Source organism: Malaclemys terrapin, chromosome 4 (assembly GCF_027887155.1).
Source record: "Malaclemys terrapin pileata isolate rMalTer1 chromosome 4, rMalTer1.hap1, whole genome shotgun sequence".
Taxonomy (NCBI): Eukaryota; Metazoa; Chordata; order Testudines; family Emydidae; genus Malaclemys; species Malaclemys terrapin.
The window spans coordinates 85,655,863-85,669,939 of NC_071508.1; the positions used below are offsets into that span (position 1 = coordinate 85,655,863).

The 14,077-nt window shown below is 45.3% G+C and overlaps 1 protein-coding gene across 1 annotated transcript in view; it reads right to left on the reverse strand.

Moving 5' to 3' along the window:
• Positions 1-3,078: 3,078 nt before the first annotated feature.
• The window catches only part of DCAF5 (DDB1 and CUL4 associated factor 5), a 103,452-nt gene continuing 92,453 nt past the window's right edge, over positions 3,079-14,077 (reverse strand). Inside the window, exon 9 of the mRNA XM_054026507.1 lies at positions 3,079-7,052. Coding sequence (XP_053882482.1) covers positions 5,235-7,052 — 1,818 coding nt within the window. The 3' untranslated portion in view covers positions 3,079-5,234. The remainder of the gene's footprint in view (positions 7,053-14,077) is intronic.

The following is a 14,077-nucleotide window of genomic DNA, read 5'->3' on the forward strand; positions in this document are numbered from 1 at the left end:
AGAAAAAGGAAAGGGAGATGCACCAGGACATAATGGGGCTTCTCTAGCAGCAAAACACAGATGCTGCAGACTCTCGTGGACTTACTGGTTCAACAATCACAGCTCGGACGACTCCATTTTAGCACCTCCCTGTATCCTGCCCCCCTCAACATTCCAGATGGTTTCAGGGACCGCATTCCTACCCCTACTACACCATACCAGGGGACAGAAAGGACAACTACAGCTTCACGTATGCTGATCTGTGAGACCCATGGTTGCTCTATGTGTAGCCAAAATTGACTTGAATGTTCTTTCCCTTTAAGTTCTATTCCATTAGTTTTTAATGTATTTGCTTTTAACGTGCACAGATTTATTATTTGTAGTGGTTTCTATTTTTTGGAAAATAATCTTTATGAGTTCTCAACATATGCTGCAGAATATCTAGTGGTACTGAAAGCACCCACTTATTTACTATTGTATAGTGTGACAGCTCTCAGGATCAGTGACCAACACAAAGTAATAATCAAATATACAGCAAGCACCACAAAATAGGTGCACTGAGAGTGTTTTATTCAAACATACACCCAGCACTACAGAATTCTTAACAGGCCCCAAAACTGTCAGGCCAGATAGAGCACAGTCCACAATGCCTTACCATGGCTCACTGTTACCGTGATCTTTCAGGGCATCCTTGAGCTGTATAGCTCTGCACTGAGCTCTTTGGCAACTTTTCCCCTTCGCTTTACAGATATTATGCAGGACACAGCAGGCATTTATAACCATTGGGATTTTTTTTCACCGATATCCAATCTTGTGAGTAAACGCCAGCATCCCCTTCAATCTACCGAAAGAGCATTCAACGGTCATTCTACACCTGTGGAGCCGGTTGTTGAATCTTTCCTTGGTGCTGGTGAGGTGGCTAATGTTCAGCTTTATGAGTCAGAGGAGCAAGGGATAGGCTGGGTCCCCCAGGATCACTATTGGCATTTCAACATCACCAATGGTAATCCACTGGTTCAGAAAGAAAGTCCCTGGTTGTAGCTTTCTGAACAGTCCTGTATTCTTAAACAGTTCTGTGACATCATCATGTATCTTCCCTGACCAGTCACCATTAATGTTGGTGAAGTATCCCTGGTGATCCACCAATGCTTGAACATAGAAAAATAGCCCTTTCTATTGCCCTACTCTGGGGTGATGTGGGCTGGTGCCAAATTAGGGATATGCATGCCATTTATCATACCACACCACAGTTTGGGAACCCCATTGCCAAGAGTCACAGTCCTGTGTAGCAGGAGACAATTAATGGCTCTGCACATTTACATGACAATGGCCCCCCCAGTGGATTTTCCAACTCTAAAATGATTTCCCATTGCAGATTTCCCCAGTGCGATCACCACTCACCTCTCCACTGTCAGTGCAGCTCTCAGGGATGAACTCGACACACAGATCCAAGAACACAGCCATGCACATCTGAAATTTTTGCAGCCACTGCTCGTTGTTCCAAACCTGCAGTACGATGCAATCCCACCCAGTCAGTGCTCGGGCCCGGAAGCAGCGCTCCACCATCAGCAGCTACTCTGTGAATGCCACCAGGAACCTTAAATTCAATTTGGCTATGTCCCACAGCAATCTGTCCTCTACAAAATCATCGTGTTCCCCCTGATGTCCTGTACTTGCATCACTCATGAACATATTGCAGAGCTGTGCAGGTTCCATGCTTCCATCAGAGATGGCAGACAGTGAGCAGGGTGGCACGAGTTCATGGTTTTTTTAAAAAGATGTGAAAATGATGGGATATGGATGACATTATGGGGATGGATAAAGTTGCATGCTGGGAAGTTGACTCCTTGCTCCCAGTCACCCCTGTATGACTTTTCTGCACCGCTTGGCCTTGCCAAAACTTCCCAAAACACAGTGGTGGATGGTGGTGAACTGCACACTGGGATACCTACCTATGGTGCACTGCACCATGCATCGACAAAAGCACTCCATGGTAAGTGCAGTGCTGATGCAAGAAGCCAGGTATACACACACGATACACTAACTGCAGCAGCTTTAACCAAAGTTGGTAGACATGGCCTTAGAGAAAGTTAAATTTCATTGGTACTTTTCTTTTTGTTAGTTTGACAACTAGGTTAGCTTTGGCACTAAAGCTGTGAAAGGGGAAGTGGGAAGATGGCAAATGTACTCTGTGGCTTCATAGACGAGTGTCAGGTGGTCACCCATTAGAGATTACGCTATGAGGAGATGGGAAAGAAGAATCCCCTTTTCTATCCCCCCATGAAGTTTCTTGGAGACAAAATGTAGCTAACTGAATAGCAAAGGTGAAGGGTAGTAGTTGCTAATAAGGTAGAAAAATATTGATGTAGCATCTTTTATCCCAAAGCACATAGTAGAGCTGATTGGAAGAGATGTAAAATCTTTAGGTGAAAATGTTTTTAGTTACATTTTCATAAAGATTTTCCATTTTACACTAAAAATAGGATATATATATAGTACAGCACTAAAATTCTGGGGTGCAGGACAGAAGTCAGGAATGCAGCAAACCAATGTAGGCTCTGAGACTGGCCTCTGACAGAAAGTGTTAATGTCCATGCAGAGCAGACAGGACCTGAATTTTTTTTTTAAAAAGATCTTGGCCAGGAGATGCAGCATCCTGGTAGTAAAATGTATCCCTCGTGAAAGGATGGAGAGCTGAACGGATCATACTGGATTTGAAGGTGTGGGCCTAATGAACAGCTGTGCTATCTAATCCCTGGTCAACAAGGGGTTATCTCTCATCCTAATTTCCCCCTCCCCTAAAGCAGGTGCTCAGAGGAAGGGCTGAAAGTGTGACTGTTAGGGAATCATTGGACAGGGCACGTCTTTGGGAAGCCATAGTGAGTCCCCATGGCCTGAGGTTATAAGACAGAGCTGAACTTCAAGCCCTGGGGAGCTTTTCTTCTGTTTCTAGTAAGAAAATAAATTAGAAAGTAACACACTAAGCATTCAAAGAAAAGACCTTGCTTATTGGAATACTTTTCAGTGGAGTATTTGGTCAGGAATTCCAGGTATTTCATAGCACATGCACAGGAGGGGGAAAAAAGTGACTATAAAGGATAAAAAAAGTTTCCAATTTAATGAACTTTAAAAGATAGATTTTTGCTTTTGCAACCTTAAGATTTGGGCTTACAAAACCAGGATTTACAACAGTTTTTTTTTTTAAAGTATAAACAAAGACACTAAGAAGCCATCTCGATTACAGCAATCCGAGTCCCACTATTACAGAAATGTTTTTCCACTGGTAAGATAGCAAAATATTAACACTTCCTTGTTGCTACTTACACTTGTTTTGAAAACGTTTCCCCCTCCAACCTTCTTACATGCTCATTAAATATTCTATCACTCATCATCGGTGTTTCCCCTTAGAAAAACGGACCCTGACCGGGAGAGAGGAAATCATCTATGGCACGTCATTTCTCTCTCCTCCTCCTCCTAATTCATCAAGGTTTTTCAGTTCCCACAAGGGTAGCACATTCTTTTCCCTTCTCCTTCCCTCTCTCCTCTTTCCTTTCATCATCCTTTCAGAAGCTCTCTCTGTCTTTCATTTTCTTTTTTCAGGGCATTTTACCTGTCCTCCAGGTACAGTATCTGTGAGGCAGTTATACTGAAACCAATGCTGAACCACAAGCTGAACAGAATGGTATTGCAAAAAATGTCTTCCCAGGCAGAGTTCCTTATTCCTGAAAATCAGGCAGCCTTTGCTAGCACTTTCTAGCAACTACTACATTCAGCACAAGCATTTTTTTCTTTTATCGATACTATCAGAACCAAACAAGTAATTTTTACGCCCTATGTATCTGTTTTCTCTTTCCTCCCTAGATTCCTCTCATCTAATTGTGTGGGCAATAGTACCACTACCCCAGTACACCTAGTGTGTCAGGGCTGTTGGACTACTGCACTCTAGTAAAAACAGGGCCCAGCCAACATTACCCATCCTTCCAGAATGATATACCAGCTTCCCAGCGACAAGCTGCAAAGGCACCCTTCTCTGACACAAGACACCTCCTAAGTTTCAGTGTAGCCATATTTAGGGTAACTAGTTCATACATAGAAATACTTGTTGAGCTGGAAACCACAGGTCCAGTTGCAATTTCAATATTGCAGCATGGCAGAGGAAAAAACCAACCACGTACTCTAACACCAGCCTATTTGCACAAGCTCCCTAGTGTGATGAATAAGACCAATTTTGATACAAATGAACAGCAAAATTGGAAAGGCTTGAGAAGCTGTGTCAGATATATTATACATTTTTCCCTCCCTCCCATCTATAATCATCCTTCTTTCTTTGACAGATTGCCTCTTGTAAGTATGCACACAGAAGGTAATGCTTTTGTTATACATCCCTGCATTCAGGGTCACGTTCCAGTGACAATGAACCAAAGTATGCCAGGCACATTCAAGGGTATATTTCTGCGCCATATTTGAATGGCCTTTGACTGGAGTTGGGTCTACATCAATTCACACTTCTAACACCAAACATCAATATTTCAGCTTAACGATGCAACTGTATTAACTTTTTTTTAAAAAGGTAAAAGGTATCATAGGAACAGCCTAAGCTGATTTTGGAAAGAGGCTTGTTTCCTACACCTTTGTATTCGTATTAAAATGACTTCACTGAAGTACACCAACGTAAGTGCTTTATGAAGTATCTCCACATACATAAACGAGGATATTTTCAAAACATATCTGACACTTCTTTACTTTCTGAAGTGGAATACAGGGCCAGAGCGCTTTTTCCCATTTGCTCCCATTTTCTTTAAAGAACACACTGCACAGCACTATCAGTGTGGTCTAATTCAACAATCATTCTTCATGAGACTGTAAAGCCTGCATTGTAGAATAACTATCAATATGCAAAAACTCCTCTTCAGCAGAATAATTACATTAACACCAGTCAGATTAGGTGGCTGGCTGAACAAACACACGTTCACACAAGAATAAGTCAACCGTCTTAATAAGGATTTACTTTAACAGAACCTTGAAGGGTACACTATACTCAGTCTCATTATCAGAGAGTTGATTGGATTTTTATACAGCATGAGCCATAGGCAATCTAAAATAGACCCACTGAAGAATGGAAAGGAGAGTCAGAAAAGCAACATTTTAGACCCCCGGCTCTTGGTGCCTTTAATACTTCCTGTTTTTCTTTTTTTTAAGGAGAGAGAGCGAGCACGCACGCAAGAGAGAGTGTGCTAAACAGATATTTTCATTTATCATGTTTTTAACTTCTTTTCTGATGAAGAATTCTCTGAATCTGTGTCTTCAAACTCTGCTCTGTGCCTTTTCAGTCCTCCAAGAGCTTGAGAGCTCTCACTGTCTGTCAGATGCAAGTTGCTGATATCCTCTTTCGTACCCACACTGTAACTGTTGGAGTCCATTTCAGACAGGCAACAGTCTTTGTGCAAGGTCACACCTGTCTGTACAATGTTGCCATTATCAGCATTTAAGTGTGATTGTAGTCCTTGGGTTATAGTCTCCTGCTCTCCAAACCTCTGTCCATTGTTGAAATATGAAGGGCAAGGATGTAAGTGGCCATTATTGTGATTTACACAGGATGTCTCAAGGTTCCTGTCCTCACTGTCATCAGTTTGGTTTCTGGAGTAATTACCAGATCCGCTACAGATGGCGGCAGCAGAGAGTGAATCCTTGGAAATAGCCAGTGAGTGGTGGCTTGATGCTGGTTGACAGTTCTGGCTGTTTTTCTGTTCTAGAAATCCTGCAGTTTGAGTGCATGGCTCTTCGGTACGACTACTTAGCCCTTTGCAGATGGCTTTTCCATTGAGCTTTTTAGTCTCAAAAGAATGTTCTACAGACCCACTGCTGGTGTCTTGGGATGTGCTTTCTTGATCCTCTGTCCGTCGCTGATTGTCGCGTTCATGATCTTGACCATTACTAGAGTTTTCTACCGTACCATATTCCTTTAAAGTTTCTTTGCTGTGGCTTTCAGTAGAAATATCTTGGGCACCTTGAGGAACTAATAAACTCAAGTTACTAGCATCTTCCTTATTTAAGGAGAGTGCTGTACTGTGTCTTCCACTAGTTCCTGGTCTCCCCTCATCATTCTCCCCCTCTTCATGAGAGGATTCACCATCTTTACCAGTTGAATAGGATATATAAGAATACTGAAGCCATTTGTAAGCCTTGTAAATCTTTCTCTCTACTGATTCATTATCTGAGCAAGGAGAGGCCCTTTCTTTGAGGACCTCCATATTAGTAGAACTTCTTCCAGGTGAAGAAGCTGGAGAAGAAGAAAGGTCATCTACTTTGATCTGTGGGTAATCATAGAGATCCTCACCTATGTAGGTGCTCACATTTTCTGGATTTGTACTAGTCCTCTCTTCCCTTTGCATTTTCTGTCGTCGTCTCAATGCATTGCGTTGACGTGTTGATGCACGTCGTTCATTCAATTCCTCTTCATCATCTGTGCTGCTACTACTGCTAGAACTGCTAGATTCATTCTCCTCAGGACTTGGGGACCTTGGCCGTGGGAAAAGGTCTGTGTCCAGTTCTGCTTCACAGGTATTCTCATCAGAATCAGACTCATTGGAAAGAGCCAGGAGACGTTTATCCTGATATCTTCTAAGTGCAGATAGCCTCTGTTGACGAGAAGCCACATCTTCTCTTGCTGGCGGAGATTCTGTTGATCTTAAGGTCCCCAAGTTATAGGCTGTTTCGTCTGATTCTTCTGCCATTTGCGGTGGGGACTGATGAAGAGAGGCAGAGGACTCTGATTCACTATACCCGGAGCGTTCACTTACTCCAGCATGGAGCTGCAAGATGGTGCTTTCACTAAGGTCGCTGTCGGAGTCAGAACTCCAGCCTTCAATCTCCCGGCGCACGAGGGAGTCAAAGAATGCCATCATTCGTGGATCTTCCTGGACAGACTGGTTGGCATAATCATGGGACAGACCACTGCCACTGTTCAGCACAAGACTAATGTACTCTTCATGAGTGTAGAGGCAACGTGAATCATCCTCAGTTCTACCATCCAGATCTCCTGTGCAGTCAGGCTGCTTATAAGGACTCCAGATCTGTAAGAGTAAAACAGAAGAATACATTGCTTTTTATATACACCTATACACACACACACAATTTTAAATACATACTATTTAAAAGGATTTCAAATACTATAGCAACACAAATGCAAAGATTATGATATAAAAGACCATGTTTTAGACATAACTGTCCCCCACCTCCCAAACAAGAACTTCTAGTACTTGGAGAACTGTTCCTTTCACCCCATTCCAGATTTTTTTTAAAAGGAGTTTTTCCTCCCTTGGCGGCTCACATCACAAATCCCCAATAATTTCAGTATTTCAGACTGTAATATTTCTTGCAAATATCAGTGTTCTATTTTTGTATAAATAGGTGTTGCTTACTCACTATGGGTAAGAATAGTTTGTTGCCTACAGTACAATCTAAGCAATAATGAAGGCACTTGTTTCCCAGGAAACTAGGATCACTTGTAATGATGTGCAGTGACATTTCATCCAGTTGCATATATATCTATATAAAAAAATCTGCTCAGTGATCAGGATGCTGAATGCATGCAGGTAAAAAGCTGGATATTACTAGTACATCTGCTAAACAGTCCTGAATTAAAAGGTTATGTGAGAGATTGACTTCCCCATCCCTCGATGCATCTGATGTCAAGGGACTGCAGTAGATCTAATCAAAAAGATCCCCCACGCCTGCATTCCCATGAAAGAGAGGGGAAGTAAGAATGTTTAGATATTTATTTACGCTACCTTTGAAGGGGAGCTGAGCAGTGATGTTGGGAAATTGATTGACTCAATGTCAACAGTCTTGGCTATGCTACTGATGCAGAGCCCAGTGCTGCTAGAGGTTTCTCGATGAAAGAACAGAATACCAATGCTCTGTAGGGATCATGGGATGCACTAGCTAATGCAATACTTAAATCCTCTTTATTTTATTTCCAGATGGAGAAGCAACAAGACTAAAGCATTAATCTGGACTCTGATATAACCACCATCACCTTGCTAATGATTAATATAAGTCCAATATTATAATTATGTATATATGTATTGTAGACAGAGCTGGCAGCATCACCTATACAGAACCCTGGTCTACACTACGGAGTTAGGTCGAATTTAGCCGCGTTAGGTCGATTTTAAAATGAATGCGTCCACACAACCAACCCCGTTCCATTGACTTATAGGGCTCTTAAAAAAATCGACTTTTATACTCCTCCCCAGTGAGGGTAGTAGTGCTAAAAATTGACCTTGCTGGGTCGAATTTGAGGTAGCATGGACAAAAATCAACAGTATTGGCCTCTGGGAGCTATCCAAGTGCTCCACTGTGACCACTCTGGACAGCACTTTGAACTCTGATGCACTAGTCAGGTACACAGGAAAAGCCCTGGGAACTTTTGAATTTGATTTCCTGTTTGGTCAGCGTGGCGAACTCAGCAGCACAGGTTACCATGCAGTCCCCCCAGAATCGTAAAGCGTAGAATGTTTCTACGCTCCCTCTATCATCTCCGTCCCTGAGGTTATCGCAGATTAGAAGGCGAAAAAAAACGCACTCGCAATGACATGTTTTCCGAGCTCATGCAGTCCTCCCGCACTGATAGGACACAGCTTAATGCATGGACGCATTCAGTGGCAGAGGCCAGGAAAGAATTAAGTGAGCGCAGAGGCAGGACACAATGTTGAGGCTAATGGGGGAGCAAACGGACACGATGAAGAGTCTGTTGGACCTGCAGGAAAGCCGAAAAGAGCACAGACCCCTGCTGCAGCCACTGTATAACCGCCTACCCTCCTCCCCAGGTTCCATAGCCTCCTCACCCAGATGCCCAAGAATGCGGCGGGGGAGGCTCCGGGCACCCAGCCACTCCACTCCAGAGGATGGCCGAAGCAACAGAAGGCTGTCATTCAAATAGTTTGATTTTTAGTGTGTCTACAATAAGCAATGTGGCCTTGTCCTTCCCTCCTCCCCCACCCCACCCGGGCTACCTTGTCCGTTATCTCTTTTTAACGGAAATTAAATAAAGAAAGAATGCATGGTTTCAAAACAATAGTTACTTTATTTCAAAGGGGAAGGGTGGTTGGCTTACAGGGAATTAAAATCAACTAAGTGGGCAGGTTTGCATTAAGGAGAAACACACACAACTGTCACACCGAAGCCTGGCAAGTCATGAAACTGGTTTCCAAAGCCTCTCTGATGCGCAGCGCGCCTTGCTGTGCTCTTCTAATCGCTCTGGTGTCTGGTTGCTCAAAATCGGACGCCAGGCGATTTGCCTCAACCTCCCACCCCACCATAAACGTCTTCCCCCTTACTCTCACAGATATTATGGAGCACACAGCAAGCTCTATCCTGTCCCATATGCCTACTGGACTGCCATGTGCGGCGGGTGTCATAAGCTGGGGGGAGGCTGTGCCTCCCCAAACGGTGTGACCCTGCCCACACTCTGCCCCCAGGCCTCCCCCCTCCTGCTTCCCACTCTGTGTGGTAGCCCTGGCTTGGGCCGCGCCATCTGCCTTCCCTCCCGGTGCTCTGGGGCTGAGGGGCCTGGGGCCATGCCGACAACCCTCCTGGCACTCCTGGGGTGGGGCTGCCCCATCCCTCCCTCCTGGTGCTCTGGGGCTGGAGCCACGCGTTAGCCTGGGGCAGGGCCTGCGGCCACGGTGAAAGGGCTCTGGGCTCCAGCGGGGGGATTGGGGTGAGACACGGAAGGGGCGGGGCCTCGGGCTAGCCTCCCCCAGCCGGCTGTTCACATGCCACCCATGCGAACTGCATATGTGCCATTTCACACAGAGCAACTGAGCATCCCAGAGCTGCTGCTCCTAGCAGCCAAGGGCCACTGGAACTGGCAGCAGGGAGACTGAGGGTATGTCTACACAGCAAAAAAAAAAAAAAAACCTCTGCAGTTGGCCCATGCCAGCCAACTCGGGTTCGCATGGCTTGGGCTGTGGGACTGTTTCATTGCTGTGTAGACTTCCAGGCTTGGGCTGGAGTTCTCTAGGACCTGCCTGAGCCCAGAAGGCTACGCAGCAATGAAACAGCTCTACAGTTTTGAATTACTGGGATTTTTGAATTTCTTCCCCCAAAATATGCCTGATTGTAAAGAACAGGAACTAGGTCCCAAGCACTGAAAGAAAACTGATCTGGCCTACTCCTGTGAAAGCATCTCTGGAGGAGTCTTTCCTGGCTTGGGAGCAACTGGGGCAGAGTTTCCCTTGGTGGAACCTGAACTGGGTTTCTTCATAATCAAAATGCCTTGGCCTTTTGACTGTCCTGTCTGGGTGACCACCACACTGAGGGATGTGGAACAAATGGAGATAATAAGCTTGGCAGGTAACAATCCCTAAAATAATTCATCTCACGGTAGAAAGAGGAGAGGAGACCAGCACTACTCCCAGTTGTCCCAAATTTTGGTTTTAAAACCTGGGATAGCAACAGATATCTGAGTGCAGAATTATCTGCCTGGTCAGAGATGAGGATGCTTGGATGATCATGCAAGGGGCGTAACTGAGCACTGGAGCTCTACTTACAAGTCTAAGCTGCCTTTGTTATTCACAGGAAAAGAAATGCAGCCCCAAGTGTCTCAGACTTGGGGAGAGGTCATAATCCAGGAAAATCCATGAGGTACTGCACATAATTTATACACCATGTCAAAATAACTGGAAAAAAGTTTCAGAGTAACAGCCGTGTTAGTCTGTATCCGCAAAAAGAACAGGAGTACTTGTGGCACCTTAGAGACTAACAGATTTATTAGAGCATAAGCTTTCGTGGACTACGAAGTGGGCTGTAGTCCACGAAAGCTTATGCTCTAATAAATCTGTTAGTCTCTAAGGTGCCACAAGTACTCCTGTTCTTTTTGAAAAAAAGTTATGCTCTTAATGTAAGTGAAAATAATTAGAGCCACCTGACTACATCAGATTATCCTACCAAGCAGCAGCAGATAGCCATGTAGACAATGGCTTGTCACCATAGAAACAAGGGTGAAAAGATTTTCCTATATTTGATACACTGGTAATTTTCAAACAAGTGGAACATCACCATTCATCCTCAAACTCCAAAGCTGCTATTCATTTTAGGATTTAATGCAAAATGACCGTCATTCTTAAAACTCTCCCTGGACTTGCTTTAGTTTGTGTCCTATGGACATTCTCGCTGTACTCCCAGCATCCCTTGCCCAGCTGCACAGACCTCCTCTCTGGCTTCACAGGTGCTGGTGGGAGTGCCTCATCTGCATCTCTCTGTCAGACCATTTTTTCATTCCATCATTTAATTGTAAAGGAGTTTACAATGCAGTTTGTAGGAAAGATGTTAAACTAAATAAAACTGCAAAGGGCAGCTATTAAACCAGTACCTTAACTCTAGGGTTATCATATTCAAACATTTAAAAAAAAGAGGACACTCCACGGCCCCGCCCCAACTCCACCCCTTCCCCGCCCCAGCCCCGCCCCAACCCTTCTCCGCCCCCATTCCAACCCCTTCCCCAAAGTCCCTGCCCCAACTCTGCCCCCTCCTCTGAGCATCCTGCATTCCCCCTCCTCCTTCCCGCTCTGATCTTGGTTGGGGGTTGCTAAGTGCTTCCCTGCTCCCCACTTGCCCCGCAGCCCCTATGCCCTTGCCTGCCCTGCTCCTCCTCACCCTGCAGCCTCTGCACCCCCCCGTCCCTGCAGCCTCTGTGCCTCCTGCTCCCCACTCGCCCTGCAGCCTCTGCACCCCCCGCCCCTGCAGCCTCTGTGCCCCCTGCTCCCCACTCGCCCTGCAGCCTCTGCACCCCCCCGCCCCTGCGCCCCCTGCTCCCCACTCGCCCTGCAGCCTCTGCGCCCCCCGCCCCTGCAGCCTCTGTGCCCCCTGCTCCCCACTCGCCCTGCAGCCTCTGCACCCCCCCGCCCCTGCGCCCCCTGCTCCCCACTCGCCCTGCAGCCTCTGCGCCCCCTGCCTGCCCCTGCAGCCTCTACACACACACACACACACACACACACACACACACACACCCGCCGCCTGCCCTGCTACCCCCGCTCACCCAGCAGAGGGAGAAATGCAGGCTCCACGTGGAATCAAACACAGCCGCGCTGCTCTGTGAGGGAGGAGGGAGCGGAGGAGGGGGAGGGACTCTGGCTGCTAGAGGCCCTAGTGGCTGCGAGCGGCTTTCAATCAGGCCAGGCGTCCAATCAGGCACGCCGCACTCCTCATGAGGGGAAGGGGGAAATCCCGGACATTTCTACTTGATTAGAAATCCCCCCCGGACAGCCATTTAACGCTGAAAAAGCCGGACATGTCCGGGGAAGCCCGGATGGATGGTAACCCTACTTAACTCACTTCTACACTCTTCAAAATCATGTCCTCCCTTCAGAAGCCTGCACTTGGAAAGAGAGAGCGCTATACTCAGGGGTTAATGCATCCAGTATTTCCTCTCTGGTAATATGGATTCAAACACACTTTAATCCTGAGCAAAATGAGCACGATGGGGCTCAATCAGGGCTGTTTGAAGTACTCTGGGTTTAACTATACCCTCAAAATAAGCACCCAGATTTGAATTTAAAGCTTCTTACATGCCGTGTTTTCAGGTCTGGTGAACATCAAAAGTCCAAGCCAATGAGATATATTCATGTGGGTTCATTTTAAAAATCAAAGGCCAAAGCCACCTCTGGAGTAAGCCCGCTGATTTTATTAGAGTTAAGCTAGAGATTAATTTGGCCTTCCTTTGGTACCCAGCACTAAAATAGCAAGTGTGTTGGCAGAAGTGCGTGGGAATCTCAAATAGCTTGTCTGTATTATACCTAGATGTCGGTGCTAGCAGTGTCTTACTTCAATAAGTGCTAAATTTAGTAAAGCTAGTCTAAAAATTAAAACCCAAACAATTGCTTTTATCCACACTTTTAGCTCATCACCAACCTCATATAGCTGAGGAAATGGAACACTGGTTAATAGCTGAAAGGTTGTCTTTATATCTTCTTTTAAAAAAATAAAAAGGATTTTTTCGAGTGGCAGTGAAGGGAAGAGGAGAGCTTTTAAGAAAGTGATTTGAAAACTAGCTGTAGAGGTCCATTGTGCATCTCCCCTCTCACTTGCAATATCATGACATCCCTGAGGCAGCTACAGTAATTGCTTACATGAAAACGTCACATTAGGAAAGGATATACATTTTGAGAGGCTTTAATGCAATAAAAAGCCATTTCCCGTTGCTCTTCATCTCATCTTTTCCATCCACCTGTTCTGTCTCCGGCCTCCCTCAACATCCATCTCTGCCACTTGGTCCTTTTCTTCCTCTTTTCCATGGACATCATTCCCTCTCGTACTTCCTGAATCCTCTCATCCAAATACATAGCATGGACCCTTAGCAGAGGGCAGCTAAATTGACTTTTACTTTCTTACAAGCAGCTGCTTTTATTGGTCACCAGGCTTTTCCTTGCAATGAGGAGCACTGGACACTTGTAACAGGAACTGGAAACGAAGAGAAGCAGCCAGCACCATGTAACCTACCTACTTCCCATGATGAGCAATTGCTCTGCAGATCAGTTTGGTAACTGCTGCTATGTAAGACGGTACCTCTAATAGGTTAGCAACCTTCACCTGCAGTACTGCAGTGCAGATCTCAGCACTGGAAATGAGCTCAAATGCTGGCAACAGACTTGAACTCAAGACACGCTGGCCCCTAAATGAGAAGCATAATTAGCTTAGCCAGACAGATGATGTACAACAATCAAAGGGCAAGAAGTTATGCCACTTTCATGTATGGAGTTGCCTGGATTTTATTAAACTTTTTTTCCCCCACTGATTTGTTTCCAACTTGTGATCTTAAAGACTTCAGTTGTTTCAAAGCAGATAAGCAAGTTCCATCACACACATAGTGACAACAGAAATTGTCTTTTAAAAGAAGCGCTGGAGCAAAGTGATCTTCGAAAGTTACACATCCTATGAATGAACACTTAACTGAACCAAGCTTTTAATCATTAGACAAAGAGGAAAAAAAAAAGTGTACACAAAAGCAACACAGGGGATGTGTTTATGCCAAAGTTAATCCAACAGACTAAGTACAGTCATGCAGGAAGGATTCACAGGGTAAAGGGTCAATATA